At 25.4% G+C, this 23,656-nt stretch overlaps 2 protein-coding genes across 4 annotated transcripts in view; one reads left to right on the top strand and one right to left on the bottom strand.

Moving 5' to 3' along the window:
- Positions 1-23,656, top strand: part of LOC107162271 (uncharacterized) — a 194,081-nt gene that overhangs the window by 102,387 nt on the left and 68,038 nt on the right. The window lies entirely within an intron of this gene.
- On the bottom strand, positions 20,258-21,987 carry LOC149061013 (uncharacterized). Its single transcript, XM_089230903.1, has 3 exons — positions 21,877-21,987; positions 21,086-21,105; positions 20,258-21,008 (listed from the first exon to the last, which is right to left on the bottom strand). Exons 1-3 carry the CDS (start codon positions 21,985-21,987, stop codon positions 20,258-20,260), a joined length of 882 nt encoding a protein of 293 aa, XP_089087029.1.

Below are 23,656 nucleotides of genomic sequence, written 5' to 3'. Positions count from 1 at the left end.
TTTTGCTACATGATACACATTATAATTTAAAAGCGTCATAAGAGTATTCAGTATCTTGAACTGAGCTACAGCCTACAGCTTCAGCCCTCCCAGATTTCAAACACTATTTGCGCCTATGCTGATATGTTTAATAAAATTCTGTACCAAATTTTGTCACAATCGGTCCAGCTGTTTAAGAAAGTATAGGTATAAGACAAACAGATATAATATATATATATAGCTATCTATCTATATAGTCTATATAGCTATATCTCTATATCTATGATGTCTGTTTAACCTTTATTTAAATGCTTTATAATATATGCATGGTTTATACGTTTTCCCAATAATCACGCTTGGATAAATACTGCAATTATTCATCGAATTCCGTCGCAATCGGTCCACCAATTGGAAACAGAAATTCTTTTTTATTTATTTTATTTTCATATTATGAATTGCTCATTAAACATATTAACTTTGTGATTTATTAATTAGATTAATTAAATTGAACACTTTTAGTTATTCTTTACTTGAATCAGGCAACGATGTAAATCAAATTACAACCCTAATGTGATACAATTTAAAACAAATTTGTTTTTACTATGAATATTGTATTCTAATTGGTAAAATAAAAAAAGCAAATAATTTAAATGGTTTTTCATCATCATCTCGTCATATTCCTCTAATTCAATAACTTCCTCAAATTTTTTATCTATAAGATCTTTCTCTTGATAATTAAAAACCTAACCAAAAAATAATGACCGAAGTCGGTACAGCAATTTTCAATTGATGATTTGTTATACATTTTTGGCTCCATTTTTAAGTGTATATATATATATATATATAAATAAGATACTATATTAATTGTATTGCTATTATTTAAAACAAAAATTAGGTACCTACCTATACTCGTAGAATAAATTCAAAATTAATTAAACCAGATTCATCATGTACCCGTCTCACTTAGTCATTCATAGTAGGTATACAATTTATTATAAAGTATTTATTATATAATTAATATAAGTATTTAATTTATAAGTCATTAATGACAATAACTATCAATATTAGTATATAAAGTATACACTATAAATATTAAGTATCCACGAATAACATTTTTATATTTTGATAATATAACTAAAATTGTTATTCTTGATTATTTAATATGTAATTGCATCCAAATTTAAATTTACAACTATAAAAAAAGCTGTGCTTGTATAGTTTATAGATTTTTTTGCCACATATTTTGTCACTTACGCAGAACCATATATTCAATTTTTAATCCTTAGCTAAAAAAATAAATGTTTCATACATTTTTAACAAATAAATAATTTATAAATTATGTCGAAATTTAAACTTCAAATGGGTATAAAAGGAAAAAAATGTACCTATATATTTTAAAATTTTTCAACTGCTACTGTATCAACTTATGGAGGACTTTGAATTGAATTTTCAAGTTTTTTGACCCACTGATTTAAATTGTATTGAAATTTATAGACTAAAAACTAAAAAACGGAAAATGTAGAATGCTTATAAATAACTTCAAAATTTTTGATATATTTGAAAAATTGTATCAAGTATAGAAATTGATAAAATCAATATAATTATGTGTAAATTTCGAGTTACTAATAATTTTTTCGAATAACAACAAAATAAGAATATCGGTACGAGATAAATTAAGCGAAATTCCAATGTTGTAATTTAAATGCTCATAAAAATTTTATTTGACTTTCTGGGAAACATTTTTTATTTTATTTTATAAAAGATACTCATTAAGAATCTTTGTATTGAATATTCAAACATTAGATTTATAAAGAAACATTTTTATGAATTTCTAACTCAAAATAAATTGCTAATTTTCGTGATTTTTTAGCATTTTTTTTATCAAAATTCGAACTTTAAATTTTAATTAAAAAAAATTGAGACTATTTATTTTTAATATTTATTACTGTCGCTGTAAAAAATATTAGGAGCCTTGCATTAAATTTGAAAGCTTATTACCAAAAGGATAAAATTTTACTGTCATTTATGAAAAAAAAAATAACTAAAAATTCAACAATTTCAATGCCTATAAATAACTTCAAAATATTTTAAATGTTTTGAAAATTTTGTAATTTTTAGAAAATATTAGTATAAACATTCTGTGAAAATGTCATGTGTCTACAGATATTTATCTTAGAGTTACACCAATATCAAAATTCGATTTTTTGAAAAATTTATTTTGCATAAAAATTCCCATTTTTCTTCAATTTGTTTTTTGTTTTTCTCGTTGCTTTTGAAAACTACTGAGAAATACAATTTGACCTCTTCAATCATCAACTAGATTCATTTTTCAACCGGAAAATCTACTGATATTGATAATCGAATAATTATTTCAACAACGTATCGAGGGCAAAGGCACACAAAAAAACACATAACATTGTAAAATCAATACATTCATCCCTCCACTCAGAATCTAAAATTGTTTCATTTTAATATCTATGTTTCATTTCATTTTTATATATAGTACAATATTAAACTGTTACCATATTAATGTCATTGTCTATGCAATTAAAAAAATGTTTAACTTATGTAAATGTATTCTTAAGAAATCTTATAAATATATTATTTATTCTTGACGAATAAAAATAGTTTATCTACTTGAAAGTTTTAATTTTAATTATATGCAATGATGAAAACATTAAAATAAATATATAATGAGCTATGACAAAATTATAGGACTATAATTTTTATTTAAGTTTCCCACTGTCGTTCTAGTGATTAAATGTGTAAATAAAATAGTAAATATGTATATATAATGTATATATTTTCAATTGTTATAAGGTCTCAAAAAAAAGTTGAGTGAATTATGTACCTAAATCGTGCGTCATCAGAATATGTTTATTTTATTATTGTCGAATCCTTTAATTTTTAAGTAAGATTTTATTGAGATTTCAATCATTTGTTTAATTTAATTTTTATTTTCCGAACAAATATTTATATTTTTTTCATCGTACCTTAAAATTAATAGTGCGTAAGAAATCTGGTGAAATTTTTATTTATCATTATGATGAATGATCATCCCAGTTTTTAACATTTCAACTACTATCTTGTTTTTAAATGTAAATAAAACCTTAAATAAAGCCAACCAATTTTGAAATATCTAATGCTTCTGAAATGTGTGAAAAAATCAGTCTCATATTTAAACAATAAAAAGCAAAGCAGTGATTAGAAAAATTAGAAAAAAATTTTCAGAAAAATGGGATCTACTGGGATGACTGATTTCAACAAGACTTTATAATGACTGAAAACGTGTTTTCAGATTCCTTATCATATTAATTATATTTTGTAGTTACGGTGAAAAATAAGTACTTCCATGGTTTTTAGTGAATAATATTCATTTCTCGTTGACTAAATGTTGATGATATGTTTTTTGTTTTCAAAATATAATAAAATTCACACATAACGCACACTTATAATGTACTTATATTGAGTTACAAGATTGAATATATGAACTCCTTAAAATTTGTCTGTACTTTATTATTTTAATTCATGTGATATGATGCAACGAAAAAATTTCATGAGTACGTCTAATTTAATAATTTCTATGTAAGATTTGATTATTTTGCTTAAAACTTTTGTTAAGCATACATTAGTAATAAATTATTTAAACATAGATATATCTTCTTTTCAATCATTCAGCCCTATGTAAAATTGTGCAAATGTTAAAAATACTAACATATTAAATATAATGTTCAATACATACGTCATGTCGAATTTGTGTTTAGTACAGCTAAATGATAGGCATTTAATTAAAATGATTTCTTTGGTAGGTACCTATATAAAAATGAAATAAAATTTTGTCAAATATTGATGAAACATGCAACCGACATACTTAGAAAAATAACTCTTAAATTCCTTCGTATATAGTTTTTATAATATATTATCACTATAAAGTCAGTTCTAAAATATAATAACGGAATGCTTTTAAAAATATGTATTATTTTACAACAAGCCAAGTGAACCTTGTAAAAACGTATCACAAAACTTTGAAAGTCATTTTTTAAAAGAATTTTGTGTTAAAAGATATTCCTGCAACGAATTTATTGTGAGCTATATATATTTTTTTTTAGTTACTCATAGAATGTACCTTTTGGGAGATTAAATAGCTATAAAAAAAATATTTCATAATTAAATATTCAAATATTCCTTTACAGTTCTCATTTAATATAATTATTTATTTATGGTGAAATTAAAGTTCAAGTTCCACCAAATACAACATTTTGGACATACTTCATCATTTTTTTCGACAAAGATATATATATCATTATTATTATGTAGCGCAGTTTTAAAATTACGTATAGGTAAATTATCATACATACTTGACTAAAACTATATTGTTAGATCATTTTACTTACGAATTACTCTTCTCTACTTATACAACCATTAAATTACAAAACAGTTTACTGTAATAAACTTGCATGATGGTTCTGAAATTTAAATGGTTTAATATATTTAAAACTAAAAGCCTAATATAAACGATTTGGAATATGGTTATAATATGATGAATCATACTGGTAAAGATAATATATCTGATAATCTATTTGAATGCATTATAAAATATAATTTAAATCGATCATAAATATTTTCCAATTCAATCTTACTTCTTCCCTTAAATGTAACTTGATATTAAAAAAAAAAATTGAAGAATTTTTGAATAGCGATTAGACACTGTTGAAAAATTAAAATATTTAGTATAATGATTGATAGTAAACTCCATAATGATTATAAATAATTTTTTAGATTTAACATCGCATAAAGCCTATCTCATCGTTGGTTTAATAAACAAACAGTACCACATGCCTTAGAGTGATAAATATTATCTGTTGACCACAAATTATTGATACATGTGACGCAATTATAAATAATTACGATGAATTATAATGTTGATTAATGATTATTAATAATAGTATTCAACACTATCGCATTAACGAATTTATTCACTAAACACGCATGAACTTGTCTATTCTAAACTCCTTTAAAACCATAAATATCAATCAAACATGCATTAACAAAATATAAAAATTCTCATTTTATTTTATGAACAATACACATTATACCATCACTTCATAAAATTTCTCGTAATAAAAACAATACAAATTAATTGATTGAAAATAATAAAATCATCAAACATTTTTTTCAAATATGATACAACTTATTGTATTTTAAACAATTAACAAAGATCTGTAGGTACCTAATTATTTTTTTTTATCATTTAAATAAATTAAAATAACTAATATCAATGACTGTAACTCAGTCAGAAAAATATTTACTTTGGGAAAAAAAATATATTTATAAATAATAATAATATTTAAAAAATAGTCATTTATTTAAGATTCTTAGCCAAGCAATAGTTAAATTAATATTTATTAAACTTTAAAGGTATGAATTGTATTAAATTAACATGTATTTATAATACACGTATAAATTGTTTAATTTTTTTACAATAAGTATTGTTTTTGGCATTTAAAAAAAAAAAACATTATTTTGTATGTATCTTCGATTTTGTGTTCCTAAAATGTCGGTAAAACAATGCAAAATAACAAAATAGTCTCCTTGACTTAAATATTTTAAACAATAGCAGTACAGTTCAATGTTTTATGTTTTTATATTAAATAAATATACATTTCACATCGATGTTATGATTCATGGTTATATATATAATATATATATTATGCATATACTGCATTAATAATATTTTAAATGTGATAAATTTTACACATTTAAATGTTTCTTTGGAATTTAATTTTATATTTTGTTAGGTTTTATATGTACAAAATATCGAAATTTAAGCTCTAGATATTTCTAATATTTATCTACCACAATTTATTATGTTTTAAAAATATGTTGCATAATTACGTACATATATTTTAAATAAAATCTTCAAATACCTATGTTTTATAATCCTAACTTGGGCAAGTTAATTTCTTTAAATAATACCATATAATCTACATCGATTAGTTAATAAACTAATTTACTCAGAAATTCATGAAACTAATAATATTTTATTTCTTACCAAATGTTGAATATTTATATCTTTTGATTTTTAATACCTAATAATCATAATAAAACCGTATTGTTATTTTATCAGTCATATAATAACGTCATATATTATTAAGTTAATGTAAAGGTATGTTTTAACAAAAAATAAAGTACGCGTTATAGGTTGATATAAAATCATTAGTTTGCTAAAAAAAAATAAAATTGAGAAATAATATACTATATACACTTACAAGTTACTATGCAATATGCTATTTTGTGATTAAACGTGTTAGAATCTTTAATAAGTTTCTAACTGTAATAGAAACGTCAACAATAGATAAAGTAAATAAAGATTGTGTTATTACTTCTGACTCAAGCCCCAGTTTTGGAAACAATTTTCACATACCTCTGAAGACACATACAAATAGCAAAATATTTTTAAATAACTCTCACTGAGATTGACACTAATATTTGGGCCTTCACTAATATTATACCTAAAGTCCACCATTCTTTAACTATTGACACAACTGTCCACTTCTCTCAATAATAATAATTTCTCTAAGCACCTCTCTATACTATTTGCAGAAAAATATCATGCCACAATTCCGTAGAACCTTACTCACCTGTCAATAATAAAAAAACGCTTATAAAACAGTTGTTCAAGAAAACCATTCTACTCTTAACCTTCAGCTTTTACTCAATTTTTCGTTTAAAAACATCTTAAGCTTATGAAAACATCTCGTTAAAATATTAATACCAAAACTCAAAAAATCACCTTATCTACTCTCTTTTTATCATCTATCAGTCATAAATCTCAAGTATTTTTCTCAAAAACTCAAAAAAATAAATATAATTTAATAATATAAATTCTATAATATCATGTTATTACAAAATTACCAATACTCAATAATATTATTTATCAATCATTTGAGAATAAGCTGTACTATACAGGTGTTTTCCTTGACGTCACCCAAGGGTTTAACCATATCTGGCTCAAAAGATAAATTTTTCTTTAACTTCCGGTCCCCTTATTTCTAAAATGAAATCTTTCCCAACAATTCGTTTGTTTATACTTCGTTTTGAGGAAAAACTCTCTCAAATCGACTACCTTCTAAATAAATATGTTTAAATTTTTCCTTACGTACAAGTCTCTGCCCCTCCTCTCCATGATTATTTAATAATGACATAAATTCTTTAAAAGCCACTCAATACATCTAGAACTGCCCAGCCCTAGCCAACAATCAACAATCTTACATGGGTAACTCATATAAAAACTAAGAGAAAATCTCTGAGGGTTAACCTCCAAAAACTTAGACACCACCACAAATCAAATTTCGCACTCAATGTAAAATCTATAATCTACAAACAATTAATTATCCACCTATCAATGACCTATAAATTTCTGGTATGAGGTATGGCTAAAACTTCAAGTTTTAAAATGTTCCAATAATTTCAGGCGATTTGCCTTCACCTCATTACAAATTCCCACTGTTTTCTCAGCAATCCCTCCCTTTACTCTGGCTTCAAAATCCCAACCATTAATTTACTACCCTTCAACTTTTAAAAACAATTTCACAAAAAACGGATTCAAGTATTAAAATTCTCTAATATCAAACTTCTCCTCCCTTACATTTCCTAATAACCCACAACGCCGTCCTAAGCATAATAATCCAGAGATTTCCTAAAGATTAAAAAAAAAAAAACAACTTAGAATATTATGAAGAAGTGTTATTGGACACCCTCTTATTTTACATTATTTTACCCAATCTTTTATGCTTTTAACACTCCCTAGGATAAAGTTCTATATTACGTTTGTATAAATTACAAATTATATACATTCTTTTTCTTATAAAAAAAGGTTTAAATAATATTCCCAATTTGAATTTTATAACAACTACAACATTAAGCAAAATAATTGTTAAATTGTAAGATTAAAATTTGTGTAACCATTATATTAAACTATGTACATTCTATAATAGTAATTATTATTCGTCATACGTGATAAAAACTAATGGACAATATAAGATTATGGAAATTTGAATTTGTAAGGCATATATATTTTAGAGTTTGTTTTTGGTTAAATAACTATACACAACTCATTTTACATTATTAGTTTTGTTTATACAAAATGTCATAAAGCTAACAATTTTTACTGTTTTGCTGCTTGTTGATTTATAAATTATGGGTAACCAACCCTTGACAGAAAATATTTCTATCACTTCCGTCAGAAAACTTTTGAGTAGACTATAAATGTTTATTGTTTATCAAGCAAAATAGGAAAATCAAACGCTGCTTCATACATAACAATCATAATAATATACATTTTGGGGGTTATACAATATACTATAAACTACTAAAGAATGTAATATTTCAAGTTCTCGAGAAAAAACATTCAAATTAATTAAATTATAATGTGAGAATCCATTGCTATGGACATATATTATAGTACCTAATATTATACATGGATAAGTAGTGACATTTACAGATGAATCTTATCCAGTATTCAACAAATGTAATTTATTTATAAAATTAAATTATTAAATACATTTATGCCACCGAATTTAAAAAAAAAACATAAATTCTTACTTTTGGCATTATTATTCGTAAACATTAATTAATTTTATTTACCCGCTAATAATAAACACACACTTTTGCATAATAGTATTTTAAGTGAAATTTAATAAACCGTTTTCATCAAATTTTATAAATTCGCTAATGATCCCTTTTACATTAATTTTAACATTTTACGGGAAAATGTGTAAGACTGTTCACGCACAAAAACTGACAAATGTGAAAAACTATTTCTCACGTCATCATATCAAATAATATTTTGATCATTGAGGAATATCATATAGACTATTGATTTGGTGTATACGTAGTTTTAGAAGTGTTTGCCAAAATATTGATAACGTTCGAATCGGCTTCGTTGCAAACTAAATTATAAGCTTTGAGATCGTCAATATCGGAGCCATTCATACATTACAGTTACATTAAGTTATTAGATTACACAAAAATGAGCATAGTATATTTCTATAGTTTGTAAATAAACAAACGATGCTAATCTATAATACTTCATGATAATACACGAACACAGTAGTGGAAATACAAAAATACAGAAATTACATTTTTTTTGTTATCATATTCAAAATATATAAATATATTAAAATGAAATAAAAAATAAATCAATAAATTTACATCAAATTAATTATTGTTTTATCGTTCTATAATAAAATTGTCAGATATAAATCAATTTAGAATTTAAAATTTAGCAATCAACAACAGACGCAGGTCTACAATTTTTTTATTGGCAGGTAATAATGTAAATTATAACACTTTTTTTTTGGTTTTTTTCTGTCAATTTCATAGTCTCTTGTATCCTATATATTTGCCTATTAGGTAAGTATCATCATTAAAGTATTACAAATTTCATTGAAATTTTTATTAGAAAAAAAATGTTTAAAATAAAAAAAAAAATGAAATCAATATTATGTGTTCCCTAATCATAAAATAATAAAAATATACATTCAACATATTATTTTAAATTTAAATCTAAAGAATCGAATATTAATAATTTAAGTTTAAATTAAATTGAAATTTTTCTTTCCTAGCGGTCTCATCTCTTTCATATAAACATTTTAAAATAAATACCATAGTTATATATGAAGTCAATTTTTATAGATTATAATATAACTTTATATACGTGAAACTTATGAATAATGTATGTGACTTCGTGCTTCTCATATTGTCACTACTCTCCCAATGCATGGTTTTCAATAAACTGCAGGCACCACTTTTTTTGGGGAGCCATCAAGGTTTGTATTGCTACTACATAATGTAGTACAAAACGTATTCACCAACGGTTGAAAGTCCCCAAAAAAAATAAATAAAATGAAAATGAAAATTTTGCGTGATCAAGAATCAATCGGCGCGGAGAAACTTGGAGGTTATATAGACCAGTGGCTCTCAAACTTTTTAATTCCCTGACCCCTACAATGGGTAAAACACGATTGTGTACGTTCGTTATCGGCGATACCTTTTTAAGCTACACGATTCTGTATAATTTTATCTGATTTTTAACTACACGATTGCGTACGAAGTTTTAGGCGTTTTTGTCAATTCTCATACCGGTATACATACCAAATATATCCAGGGTTGACGTTTTCCAGCATTTACATATTTCTTATGAGATGCTTAAAAATAGCAGAGTAAGCTAAAAATGTGTTTCATGATACAAAGAACTCAAATTAAAAATTTTATTTTGCTCTTTTGGAGTAAGAGTTTTTGAGAGTTTTTAGGATTTTTACCTATTTTTTAATCAAATCGGTCTTATTTTATGAAATTATATTTTTTTTGACAATTGAATTATCAAGTATTTTTAGAACCATAAATGGACGTGAACGATTTCATAGGACTTATAATGAACAATTTCAAAGTGCTCATCCTCCAACACATGTTGCTATTTAAATATTGAAAGACCAAATTAATTATACGATCGGTTAATAATAGGAGAGTAAACAAAATGGCAAAAAAAGATTTAAGCAGAATTCAAAATACAATAAAGGATTATGAATTATTATGAGTATAAAATTGATAAAAATGTAATTCAATATTTAAAATTAGTAGGCTATAGATGGCAAGAAATTTAAATTCAAGCATTAAAAAAAAATTTATTAATGTTAATTTTATTAAAATAATAATTGACAATTTTATTTATTTACTAATTAATTTTTTATTATTTAATTATTATTTATTATTATTATATATCATATTATATAACTACTTATTTTATATACGATAAAATTAGTAAATTTGACAACGTTACATAAAATTGCATACGCCATCGTGTTCTACCCCCCACAATCAGTGGCGGCTCGTGAACCGTATGATAGGTGAGGCAGATATTTTCAAAATGTAAACACACCATAGGGCAATGGGAAATATTTTCCCACCAAAAAAATTAAAATCTTGAAGGTTCTGTTATAATAATTCATCGGTTGAGTGCATCAAAACAAATGTCAATATATCATTAAACACAGATAATTGTATATATTATATATATATTTTTATTATTATTAAATCTCTATTTAGCTATTTACTACACAATTTTAAATATTATTATTATTATAACTATATATTTTTTTTTTTTGGGGGGGGGGGGGGGGGGGTTATTTAAAAATTAGTTAAATTAACTTTTAAAATAATTCAATTTAATATGTAATATTAACCTTTAAAAATATAGAAATAATAAACCATACTTAATATTATCTGAAATATCAGAATAAAGTCAACTTAAAAAAAAAAAAAAAAAATAATACTTATTAAATAAATCTCATTTACACAAGACACTAGACACTAAACAGATAAGAACCGATATCTTTAGTTTGTGATAAAAGTATTATAGGTAGGTATACACTTACTAAATAACAATACGACAACCAACCTGTTCCTATTTCTATTAGTGGAAGTCACGTCGCTTCGACAAATGACTGATGGAATATGTTGACAAACTCTGAGGCCTGAATCATTCTGCCTCATTTCATAATAAAATTCCGACATCCCCCTCTACCATGATATATTTTATAATCGTAATCGTCTGAGGCAAAATATTACTAGCCTCTCGGCACTCTTCGGCTTTCGTCGAGATCGTTCTATCGTTCAACGAACATCTTCGTCGTGATTTTTGATAACAGTGACGAAGTATGACGTACTATTATAACAATATTATACGCGATAAAATAATTTTTTTTTTGTCATTATAATAATATATAATAACATTAATAAAATAATAACAAAAAGATTTTGTATTTTAAAATGTATAATAAATTATTGAATATTTTAATATTCTTGAAGTCGATTGGAAATAACAATAATTATAGAATATGTCCCCCCTTTTTCTTTACAATACTTAGGTGAGACTGAGCCTCACTTGCCTCCTTTGACGAGCTGCTACTGCCCACAATATTAACAAGATTTTTAATGGCAATTTTGTAGTCTTATTATAAAAAAATCGGGTAATATCACTCTGCTGTACAGTAGGTTACAAGTGGGTTACTGTAATGGATGGAATTAAATTTGAATCCAATGATATTATATTATCATTGTATACGAAAAACGATCCTGAGCAGAGACATCTGTCTAGGATATATTATTATAGTTTATTAAAAATTTTCAAATCTTAGATTTAGAAAGAAAATTTTTTTATGAATTTCTAGATTAAAATAATTTGCGAATTTTCATGCTTTTTACGTATGTTGTCAAAATTAAAATTTGAATGCTTGTAAAAAAAAATTGTGACTATGTATTTATTTTATTTTTCAAACGCTATTGTAAAAATATTTTAGGCACCTTGTATTAAATTTTCAAATCCTAGATTTATGAATTTCTAGCGTAAAATAAATTATGAATTTTCTTGGTTTTTACGTATGTTGTCAAAATTCAAAATTTGAATGCTTATAAAAAAAATTGTGACTATGAATTTCTTTTATTTTTCAGCTATTGTAACAATATGTTAAGAGCCTTGTATTAAATTTTCAAGCTTTTCTGCCTAACAAATAAATTTTTATCGATATTAATTTTAAAAAAAACTAATAATGATTGAAAATTGCAAATACCTATGAATAGTTCAATTTAATTCCAAAATTTTTGAAAATTGCATGGTGAATAGAATATACTTATATAAACATTCGGTGAAAATTTCATGCATCTATGGTCATTGTTTTAATGTTATATTAAAAACCAAAATTGATTTTGTCGAAAACTGATTGTGCGTAAAATGTTCCATTGTTCCCTTAATTTTTAGTTTGTTTATCCCGATTATTTAGAAAAATATTAAGAATTTTTTACTCTTGACCCCCCAAAGTACCAAATAAATTCACTTTCTGATCGAACGATGTATTGAAGTCGAAAATCGAAGAAATTTTACTGTCCCAAAAAGTGATGACAGACACACACAAAAAAAAAATAAATATATACACACATCATGGTATAATCAATACCGTTAAGCTATTCATATTTTGTAAGCCCAGTGGCCTATGCTGCCGAGGGCTCTTTCCTAATAAAAAAAAAAAAAATACATTCATCGCTCCGCCCAAAATCTAAAATTTAACAGAATACAATTATGATATTAAAATAAAAGTTATAACTGATAAATTTAAATTTATTTATTTATTTAATATGCTGAAGTTCAAAATCTAATATAATAAGTTTATTTAAAATTAATTTTACGACAAATTATTAAGCTATTTTTATGTTATACGTTGGTGATTCTAAATACATTTTGATGACCCACACATATGAGAATTTGAATCGCTGATAAGGCTATAATGAATATTTTATAACACTGACAAACGAAAAATATCGTGGTTAGCGATCATCATCGAAATCAGGTAGATGCCTACGCTGTTATTAATCTTACTGTCATCAGTTTCCTTGGTCAAGCTCCATCGCGTGTGGTCGGACCGTTATAAGTTTAGATCTAATCGGACTAAGGCGATTGATGTATTGGTGGAAACTTATTTCTAAACACATTTGACCACTGATTTCATAGTAAAGTTCTATAAATCAATTGTCATCCATATAACATCGATCTGAGGCAACCACTGACTATATTATTATTATCATTGTGTGGTATAATCATGGTGAACGGTTTCAACATTAACGACTACAGTAGTTACAATCATATTTATCGTCATTCACGTCGTCTGAAACCTGTCTTACAAAAGAAAAATTTTAATCGAACCATTTTCGATTCGTCGTCTATGTGTGTGTGCAACAATGTTGTACAGTGCAAAGCGATACGAACCATAGACGCGCGCAGACCTCTGAGTCTAATCACCCACCAATATTCATCACGGTCACTAAGAAAAAAATTATAGAAATTTTCACTACAAATTTGGAAGTGGCTCTTTTGTTGGTGACTGGTTAATGTAGAAAATCAGTTTTCATTATTTCACACACACAATTCACATACAATATATTGATTTACAATTTTAACCAAATACAATCTAATAAAACAAATAGCCTAGGTATTAAATGTACCAGTGTGTATAATGTAGTTTATTTATTATGTTTACTTATATGTGTACCTATATGTTACCGGAAAAGTGTTGAATATAGACATTCTATAGAATTTATTACACTATTTGGTGGTCAATTAAATTTGAATGCTATTTTATACTATTCCTAGGTAATCTACAGAATTCTCAGGGTTTTTATAGAATGCCAATACTATATGTTAGGTGAGGCGTTACATAAAAATATATTTATTGTTAATTATTATTTATTATTTTCTTATTGCATGACATTTCGAACTGCATAAATTATTCTTTACACTCGAACATTTTTTGGATCGACATTTTGTCTTACATTTACTTTTCATAAAACATTATCCAGTTCTTGTAGATTGTTGAGTTGCAATTGTACGAAAAGCAAATGTATTTCCTGTTGGAACTTGGTTAATTGTTATAATTTTTTTTTTTTTTTTGGCATATTGTAAATTAAGACCTTGATTATAAAAATTTGAAAAGCTCTCCCTTAGTCCTTAATCTATAGGTAATATCCATAAACTGTTAACTGTAAAAATATTTTAATGATTATTAAATAATAAAATATGTATTATTTTATGTTTACCTTTATAACAACACCTAAAAAATGTTGAGCATTGATGTGAAATTTAATATAAATTACAACCAGGGCTAACCTTAGATCACAGATGAACTTGGGCCCAGAATATTAAATCTAAACGACTAAAACTAAACCTAAAATCTCGATTATGCCTTCTCAAAACAAATTAACAATAATAAATACACTAATATCAACACAAAAATACTAAAATATAAATCTTTAATAAAACTTGTCTGTATAATATACAGCTACGGCGTAAAAAAATCTAATATAAATAAAATATTAACCTTCCAAAACATAGCACTCAGGGATCTTTTAAACGCTCCTCTTTACGTCTCAAACCACACTTTCCACTCTGATCTAAAAATTAAATTATCGCATAAAGAAGCTATAGATCATTATCAAAGCTTCCACAATCATCTTACCTTCAACAGCAACCTGTTAATACGAAATCTTGCAGTCTCTTTTATTCTTGGAAACCCACTCAGACGTTTAAAACGGAAATGGTGTCGTGAACAATCAGTTCACTCTCCTCCAATCAGCTATTTTATAGACAGAGCATCAGTTGTTAAAATAATTTTATAAATAATTTAATATAAAAATTCAATTAGTGAGTGTCATTACTGCATGACTTCTCACATCAAGTATAGCCTATTAATATTTAATTAATTTAATTGTGTAAGTGGTTATTAAAATTAATTATATGTATAGGTACTCTTAACTACACATAAGTCTGTTGTAGTATAATTAAGTCTAAGCCTTAGACTCTAACCTTAGACTCTAAGGTATAGACTGCTTATTTCAAATAAAAAAAATGTTTATATACTTTTTCTGCTCATTTTTAGAACTTTATAGAATACCAAAGATTTCTATATAATACCGGTTTTAACACTTTGCCGGTAACATAATATATAATCATTAATCACCTTCTGGAAATTTAATTTTTTGGCCAATAAATATTATTATTATTAATTCGAAAACATTTAAGACATAATATTATGTAATATTAAAAATTGACAATTCACATTAATTTGTATTTATTATTATAAATTATGTAATTGTTGTCAAATAAAAAAACGTAATTATTTTACTTTATAAGATAATTCTACGATTTCTATGAATCAAATGTTTCAGTTTTTCAATGACATAATATTATAGTTGACGCTCTTCGTTCTCCTTGTTCGATAAACAATATAAAAGAGAATCTAATCTTTCTTGATTCATTGTGGATCAAAGCTTGGTTTTAATAACACTGCATTTAGAAAAGGCCAACTCAAAGCCACAGCTTGTAACAGAAATAGTAACGAATGACTGAAGAACAATTAAAACATTTTTAAAAATAATTGATCAATCTCTCTTATTCACCTATTTTATCCAAACATAAACTTTTTTAGTTGATGTGCCTTTAAATGTTTCAGTGTCTGCCATGTTTTTAATAATTTTATTTCATTAACATTTATGTCAAATAAAGTTTTAAAATATAAAATATCTTCTTTTGTAGTCTCTAGATTAACTAAATTCCCAACCACTTTGATTAGTTTAAGATTTTCATGATTGAATCGAACGTTTAATCCAGATATAATTTGATCAAGTGTAAAATAAAAACAAGAATGTTTCATTTCATAGTTTTTAGTTTTCTAAAAATATTAGTGATCGTGATTGTTATCAAAACTTTTTTAAATCTTTCGTTTTTTTTACTTCAGAAATATTATTTTCATCTCACACATTTTTATATAACGAATTACATTAATCGTGTTAATATCTATATTTTTAAATTATTTTGTCATCAATTTTCTACGGCTTTAACGTCTATTATTACTTAATAATTTCTATATAATCTTAAATCTATTATAAAACCATTGATCGCAAAAATTTGGCACTAGATCCAAAAAAGGTTCATATAAAAACTATATATTTTTCGAAATTGATGTGCTATACAACTTATAAAGTTATAAGAATTATATCATAATAATAGATATAACTATAATAATTATAATATATTAAAATAATTACTACAATCCCCTTGAAGAATTTGCAATAATCTCATACAACGGCACTTATTTTGAAGATACTTAATTTGTATAATGTTTTTTTATAATATGACTTGGTGTTACCCAGTGTTTACAGTCAGTTGCGTACATGCTGAATGAGTAAGTTAGTATGTGTAATAAAAAAAAAAAAAAAATGTAGTAATGATCGGTGACCACCCGGAATTTCAGCAACAAATAATCTATGCCACTTATACAATAAGTGTTCCAAAACAACCGTTCCCCATAGTATTCGTGCTTAAAATCAATAAAATTTATAAAAATATAAATGTATAATATAGATGTTTAATTGGTGTAAACGTATTTTTCCAAACTGTGATAATATGCTTAAACAATATAGTATTATTTAAAAATATCTTAGCAATTGGTCTATAAATTTCAGGTAAAATCCAAAATATCCACAAACTATTGGCCGTCAATTCAACTTTAATTGATTATAATTTATAAAGGTTATTGTCAAATTATAAAGTACTATTAATGTATATAGTGTGCAATATAAAAATAACTCTTAGAATAAACATTTTTTATATTTTTAAAATTTTATACATAAAGAATATTCAGTAAGATTAAATCTATAAAAATATCGAATAATAATTTTTTATGAATTTCTGAATAAAATATGCCACCTTTATTTTAAAAATTATTTAAATAAGTTGTTTAATATATTAATTTTCATTTAAATACATATTATATTTTATAAGTAATATTTGCATGAATAATATGAAATAAAAATATTCTGCTAAATTTTATATATGTTAAAGGTTATCCTTAATTGAGTAAGTCCCAAAGAAGCTGAAGCACTTCCAAAAATTTTTGGAAATTTAAAAATACATATACTGTTCTACGTATTTACTTAATTCATAATAATTTATAGATACATTGGTTATGCGCTGAATTCTGAAAATATGTTTTGCATATAGTTAGTTGAAAGAATATTTTAACCATCTGCTATAATACTAGATACCATTGTCCATTAATTGGTCTAATCATTTGTTTGTATGTATATCATTTAATGCTATTTGGCTGCTAGTTCCAAAGAACATGTTATCTATACATCTTTTGCTATGTAAAAAAATGATAAACCAATTATGTAATATGTCTGTTAAATATAATTTAATAAAATAGCAATTATAATACTAGAAAAAACTAATCTAAGTGCCCCAGTTATAAGCCATCAAGCTTTGTCTAAATGGAATTGGCATAATTTAAAAAAAATGTTGACCACATACTTTATACAGGCTTTTGTATGGATTTTCAAAATTAACATAATTAGTTCTTGGCTTTGAATTATTATCTTTTAACACATTCTATTTCATGAATTTTATAATATAACAGTTTTATGTATTTGTTAAATATAATCTTTTCTCAAAAAAAAAAAAGCGGGAAAGTGGGTATCGCTCTGCTGTACATTAGGGATGGACCTTTGACTAGGGTAGGTTAGATTTGAATGTAATGATAGGCATCATTGTATACGAAAAACGAATCTGAACGGAGATGATTTGTCAGTCTAGGATATATTATATTTAAATATTGTCATATATTCTATTTTGAAACAAATATTTTATTTTTCAATTAGGATGTATTTTACATAAGGCATGGTTAATCAATTTTTCCAAAAACATTGCATGTAGTTATCATAATTCATTATACCTTATATTATCATAGATATACGAATACCTGGTTTGACGATAAATCGTTATCATTATGCGATTTCTTAAAAATTTAAAACTCAAACGCTCAAAACATTTTTCCTATAATGACGCTTCAAATTTTCTCTATAGTTATTTAAAGCAAAACTTATTGAAAACTTGGTTTTAAATTTTATAACCTTAGTCCTTAGATATAAATACAAACAATATTAATAATGATTTTTTTTGTGATAAAGATTGACAAATTTGTAAGGAATCTTGTACTAAAATTTCAAATCTTAGATTTAAAAAGAAAATTTTCTATGAAGCTTATAATAATTTGAGAATTTTCGTGATTTTTACGTATGTTGTCAAAATTAAAATTTAAATGCAAAAAAAAAATGTGACTATACATTTCTTGTATTTTTCAATTGCTATTGTAAAAATATTTTAGGAGCCTTGTATAAAATTTTCAAATCTTAGGTATAAAAAGAAAAACTTTTATAAATTTCGATCTAAGATAATTTGAACATTGCCGTAATTTGTATGTATTTAGTCAAAATTTGAACTGTAATCAATGCTTATAAAAAAAATTTGTGCCTATATATTTATTTTATTTTTCAAATGCTGTTGTAAAAATATTTTAAGAGCCTTGTATTGAATTTTCAAATTTTAGGTATAAAAGGAAAATTTTTTATGAATTTCTAGTATAAAATAATTTACAAATTTTTGTGATTTTTACGTATGTTGTCAAAATTAAAATTTGAATATATGTAAAAAAAAAATTGTGGCTATACATTTATTTTATTTTTCAACTGCTATTGTAAAAATATATTATGAGCCTTGTATTAAATTCTCAAATCTTAGAATTAAGAAGAAACACTTTTATGAATTTCGATCTAAGATAATTTGAACATTGCCGTAATTTTTATGTATTTAGTCAAAATTTGAACTTCAAATGCTAATAAAAAAAAAATCATGCCCATGTATTCTTATAATTTTTTAATCACTATAAGAATAACTTATGAGGAACTTTGTATTAAATTTTCAAGTATTTTGATATGGCCAAAAAATTTTTATCGACACTTCAAAAAAAAATTTTCAGTCAAATTGAAAATTTCAGTCGTCTATAAATATCTCAAAAAAAGTCAAAATATTTTTAAAATTAAATCATGTAAATAAAATGCCATTCTAAAAAACTGATAAAATTTTCAAGTATCTACGACTTATACTTTTTGAATAATAACAAATATTTAAAATCGTTTCAGGATAAATCGTTAACGTTACGCTATTTCGTAAAAATTTAAAATTCAAACGCACTTAAAATTTTTCCTATAATGATGCTTCGAGTTTTTTTTATAGCTACTTGAAGGAAAACTTATGGAAAACTTAGTGTTGTATTTTTAATCCTTAGTTATAAACGCAAAAAATTTTATGATTTTTCAACTTCAAAATTACTTTAATAATTTCATTAATACTTAAAAATTTGAACTATAAACGCTTATACGACTGCGCACTGCACAGCATAAGGATCTTGAATAAGCTGTACCAGTATAGTTCCAATAACAATATTGAATGTGCCTATAAGTGATCTTATTTTGCAATCAAAAACTGACCAACTGGCTGAAAAATGAAAACAGAAAATTTCAAATGCTCTGCATCTTAGATTCAGCGTTTCCGACTGAAGCATAACATTGGTTTCGGGAAGATCACTAACTATCCGACTAGTGAACTATTTGAACTATATCGTAAGTGATTAGTAGGGCTCGGATTTATATGTATTTATTTAACCAAAGTATGTATTTATACAACAAAAATATGTACATAAATATGTGCTAAAAAATTTATAATATGTATTATCATTGATTTTAGAATATTCTAAAATCAATGGTATTATCAAAAAAATAAATATTATTATTAATTAAAATGAAATGTAATAAAAAAAAATATTTATGTAACTATCTAATTATTATGGTTACAATTAATAATGACATGCATTTTTAAATTTTCGAATTCGAAAGATCGCCGATTATGTCGTAAAATTGATTTATATCGACTGAAAGATCTCTCAACTTCGACTGATGTTATAGGACAATATTGCATGTTGACTATGTCTGAAGGAGAAAGTTCTACATCCAATGAAGCTTCAGACGAAATACCAGTCAGAATATTTTTAATAGCTTTCATTTCTGCTAGACCGGAATTTTTTTGTAGTACATTTTTAACTTTAGCGTTTACAATATCGCCAATTGGTCCTTGAACTTTTTCAAGTCTTTTTACCGCTTCCTCTACTACACTTAAACTTTCTACTAAAGTTAAGTCTCGAGTTTCTAATTTCGTAATGACATCAACCAAAAAATAATAATTAACAGAAATGTTTATTAATTCATTTTTTAAATCATTATTTTCTAAAAGAATTTCAGCTTTTTCAATATACATTGAAGTAGTTGCATCGAGTTCGGCAACAACATTTTTGATTTCTTGGAAGTTTTGGCAATAATAATTAGCGGCATTCAACCAAGTGCCCCATCTAGTTACAATTGGTTGTGGAGGAAGGCTTAGATCTGGGTACATATTTTTAAATATTTCGACACGGCTGGGAGCTTTTAGAAATATCTTTTTGACTGAAGATATTAACTCATCAACTTTTGTAAATTTTGATCTTATAGTTTCTGCTATTCGGTGAAATGCATGTGCTAAACACGTTAAATAAATAATAATATCAAATAAATATCAAACGTATATCGACAGTAGATTAGATTAAGTTTAAAAATTGGTATTATTTTGTACTTTTGGAAACATGGGCAAGTCTGTATTAATAAATAATAAATCGTAAATGAACAAATTGTCGAAATATGTAGGAAAAATGGAATTATTGAGAAATATGTAAAAACATGTACTTATGGCAAAATATGTAAAAATATGTGAAATAAAATATAGTTCATTTTATTGGAAATCCCTTGAAACGAATTTATCACTTACCTAAATTAATTTATCAAGTCACAGTAAAAATATGTATTTACATATAAATCCGAGCCCTAGTGATTAGCGATTGTAAGATGTAGGTATATAATTTATGGAACTAAATTATCAATTGTTCATTTTTTATTGTGTTCCATATATACCTACGTCCTACACTCACGACTCACCTACGATATAGTTCAAATAGTTCACTAGTTCGATAGTTAGGTATAGGTACTATTCGAGTGTTTACCATTTTTGTTAAATGTTGCATAGTATACGTACAACTAAAAAAGTAAAGATGTATAAAAGTAAATGTCTTTATCATTGTTTTAAGAGTTAAAAACGAATTGATTAAAAAAATAAATATTTTTGAAGCGTTTTTAAACTTAATTTATTATAGTCCTAGTTAAGTCCTAGTGTAAAAATATCCTAGGCAAATCATACCCTCCTCCCGGTAAAATATTCCTGTGAAATTCATACTGGCAGGTAAGATTATCCTAGGATATTCTTACTGGGGGTAAAATAAATTTCTTCACTTCCAGTATTTCATGAAAATAACACCAAAGCTTGGATGACCTCAGAATTTTTTGAAAAAACTCTTAATTATTGGTATTAACGGAATCAGTTGGTAATGAAAATGATTGATGATATTGAGAATCAAGTAGAATCAAAAACGATTGTTTTGGATGCCGTATTAATGCTGGATATAGATTAGCGTAATGTAACATCTACGGGTATTGCTAATTGCTTTCGACATGCAGGTTTCTGTGACATTTCAATCGAAACTATACAGCTAAAAGCAGACAGCGGATTGATGAATGACATCAATGAGGACTACATATAGATTTATGATGACGTCTTAATGTCAGACATTTAAACGGATGGAGATAATATATTCAACAATATCATAGCTAGCCAACAACTTGAGCTAAATTATGATACTGATATTGATGAGCTTTATGATGAGTTTGAAACTGAGCCATAAATATCCGAAGCTGATGCTTTTTCTCATGCATTGAGGACACTAGAAAGATTTTATTACACAAAATATGAAGGTACCTACAGATGTTTAATAAAAGCGTTGTCTTTTTTAGAAACAAATTCAGTGCTCGAATTGGGGGGTGCGCAGGGGGGCGATAAAAATATTATTTTATTTGCGCACCCCTACTTTTTTTTTTACCTAAACGGGGGGACGGTACAAACTTATGTCCGAAACAATTTTTATTAAAATATGGATTTTAGATTCTGAGCGGAGTGATGAATATTGTATTGATTTTACCATGATGTGTTATTTTTTTTTTGTGTGTCTGTCATCACGTTTTGGGGCAGTAAAAGTGCTTCGAGTTTTGACTTCAGTACATCGTTCGATCAGAAAGTGAATCTAGTTGGTACTTTGGTGGGGTCAAGAGTAAAAAATTCTTAATATTTTTCTAAATAATCGGGATAAACAAACTAAAAATTAAGGGAACAATGGAACATTTTACGCACAATCAGTTTTCGACAAAATCAATTTTGGTTTTTAATATAACATTAAAACAATGACCATAGATGCATGAAATTTTCACCGAATGTTTATATAAGTATATTCTATTCACCATGCAATTTTCAAAAATTTTGGAATTAAATTGAACTATTCATAGGTATTTGCAATTTTCAATCATTATTAGTTTTTTTAAGATTGATATTAATATATTAATAAATTCATGGTCACAATTATTTTTTATAAGCATTCAAAGTTTGAATTTTGACAAAATACGTAAAAATCACAAAAATTCCGTGTAGACCGAAGTGCACAATGTATAACATTGTGTGTCGTGGTGCACATTAAAGTAGGACCTATGAAAAACAAGCATCTTCTCATCTGCTATTTTAGGAGTACCTAAATTCCTAGACACAAAAAAAAATACGTTTTATTGTAAATGCAATACATTCAACGCTTCTATCATAGTCTCAGACTCTAATTTAATTAATACTAGAATGATTCAAGTTATTGATCTTAATTTTATATAAACTTTAATAAAAAAAACAAATACCGATATAAATATTTTAAAAAAAATGTTTAAGATATTATTTTACAGAATTTTTATAAATGATTAATGTAGTATTTTACTAGATTTTTTTAATTCCTCGAAATTATACTTAATTTTGTATTTTCATAATATTTTTTTTTGTAAGCAAAATTGCAACATTGTATAATTTGTACACAAATAATGATACAATAAGTAATTTTGATAACATTGTTCACAAGGCAGGATGGTTTGAGGGAAAATAGCGTTCATAGACACTATTTCTAAACGACACAGATCTTAAAATTAAATCATTTTGGTTTTGATAAAATACAAACAAAATTTGTAAGGTAAATTTTATAATTTCATCAAAAAATATAGAAAAATTAAG

This window comes from Diuraphis noxia, unplaced genomic scaffold, assembly GCF_037042655.1.
Source record: "Diuraphis noxia isolate RWA-SAM2 unplaced genomic scaffold, SU_Dnox_SAM2 contig0001, whole genome shotgun sequence".
NCBI lineage: Eukaryota > Metazoa > Arthropoda > Insecta > Hemiptera > Aphididae > Diuraphis > Diuraphis noxia.
This window is presented reverse-complemented; position numbering and strand designations above follow the sequence as displayed.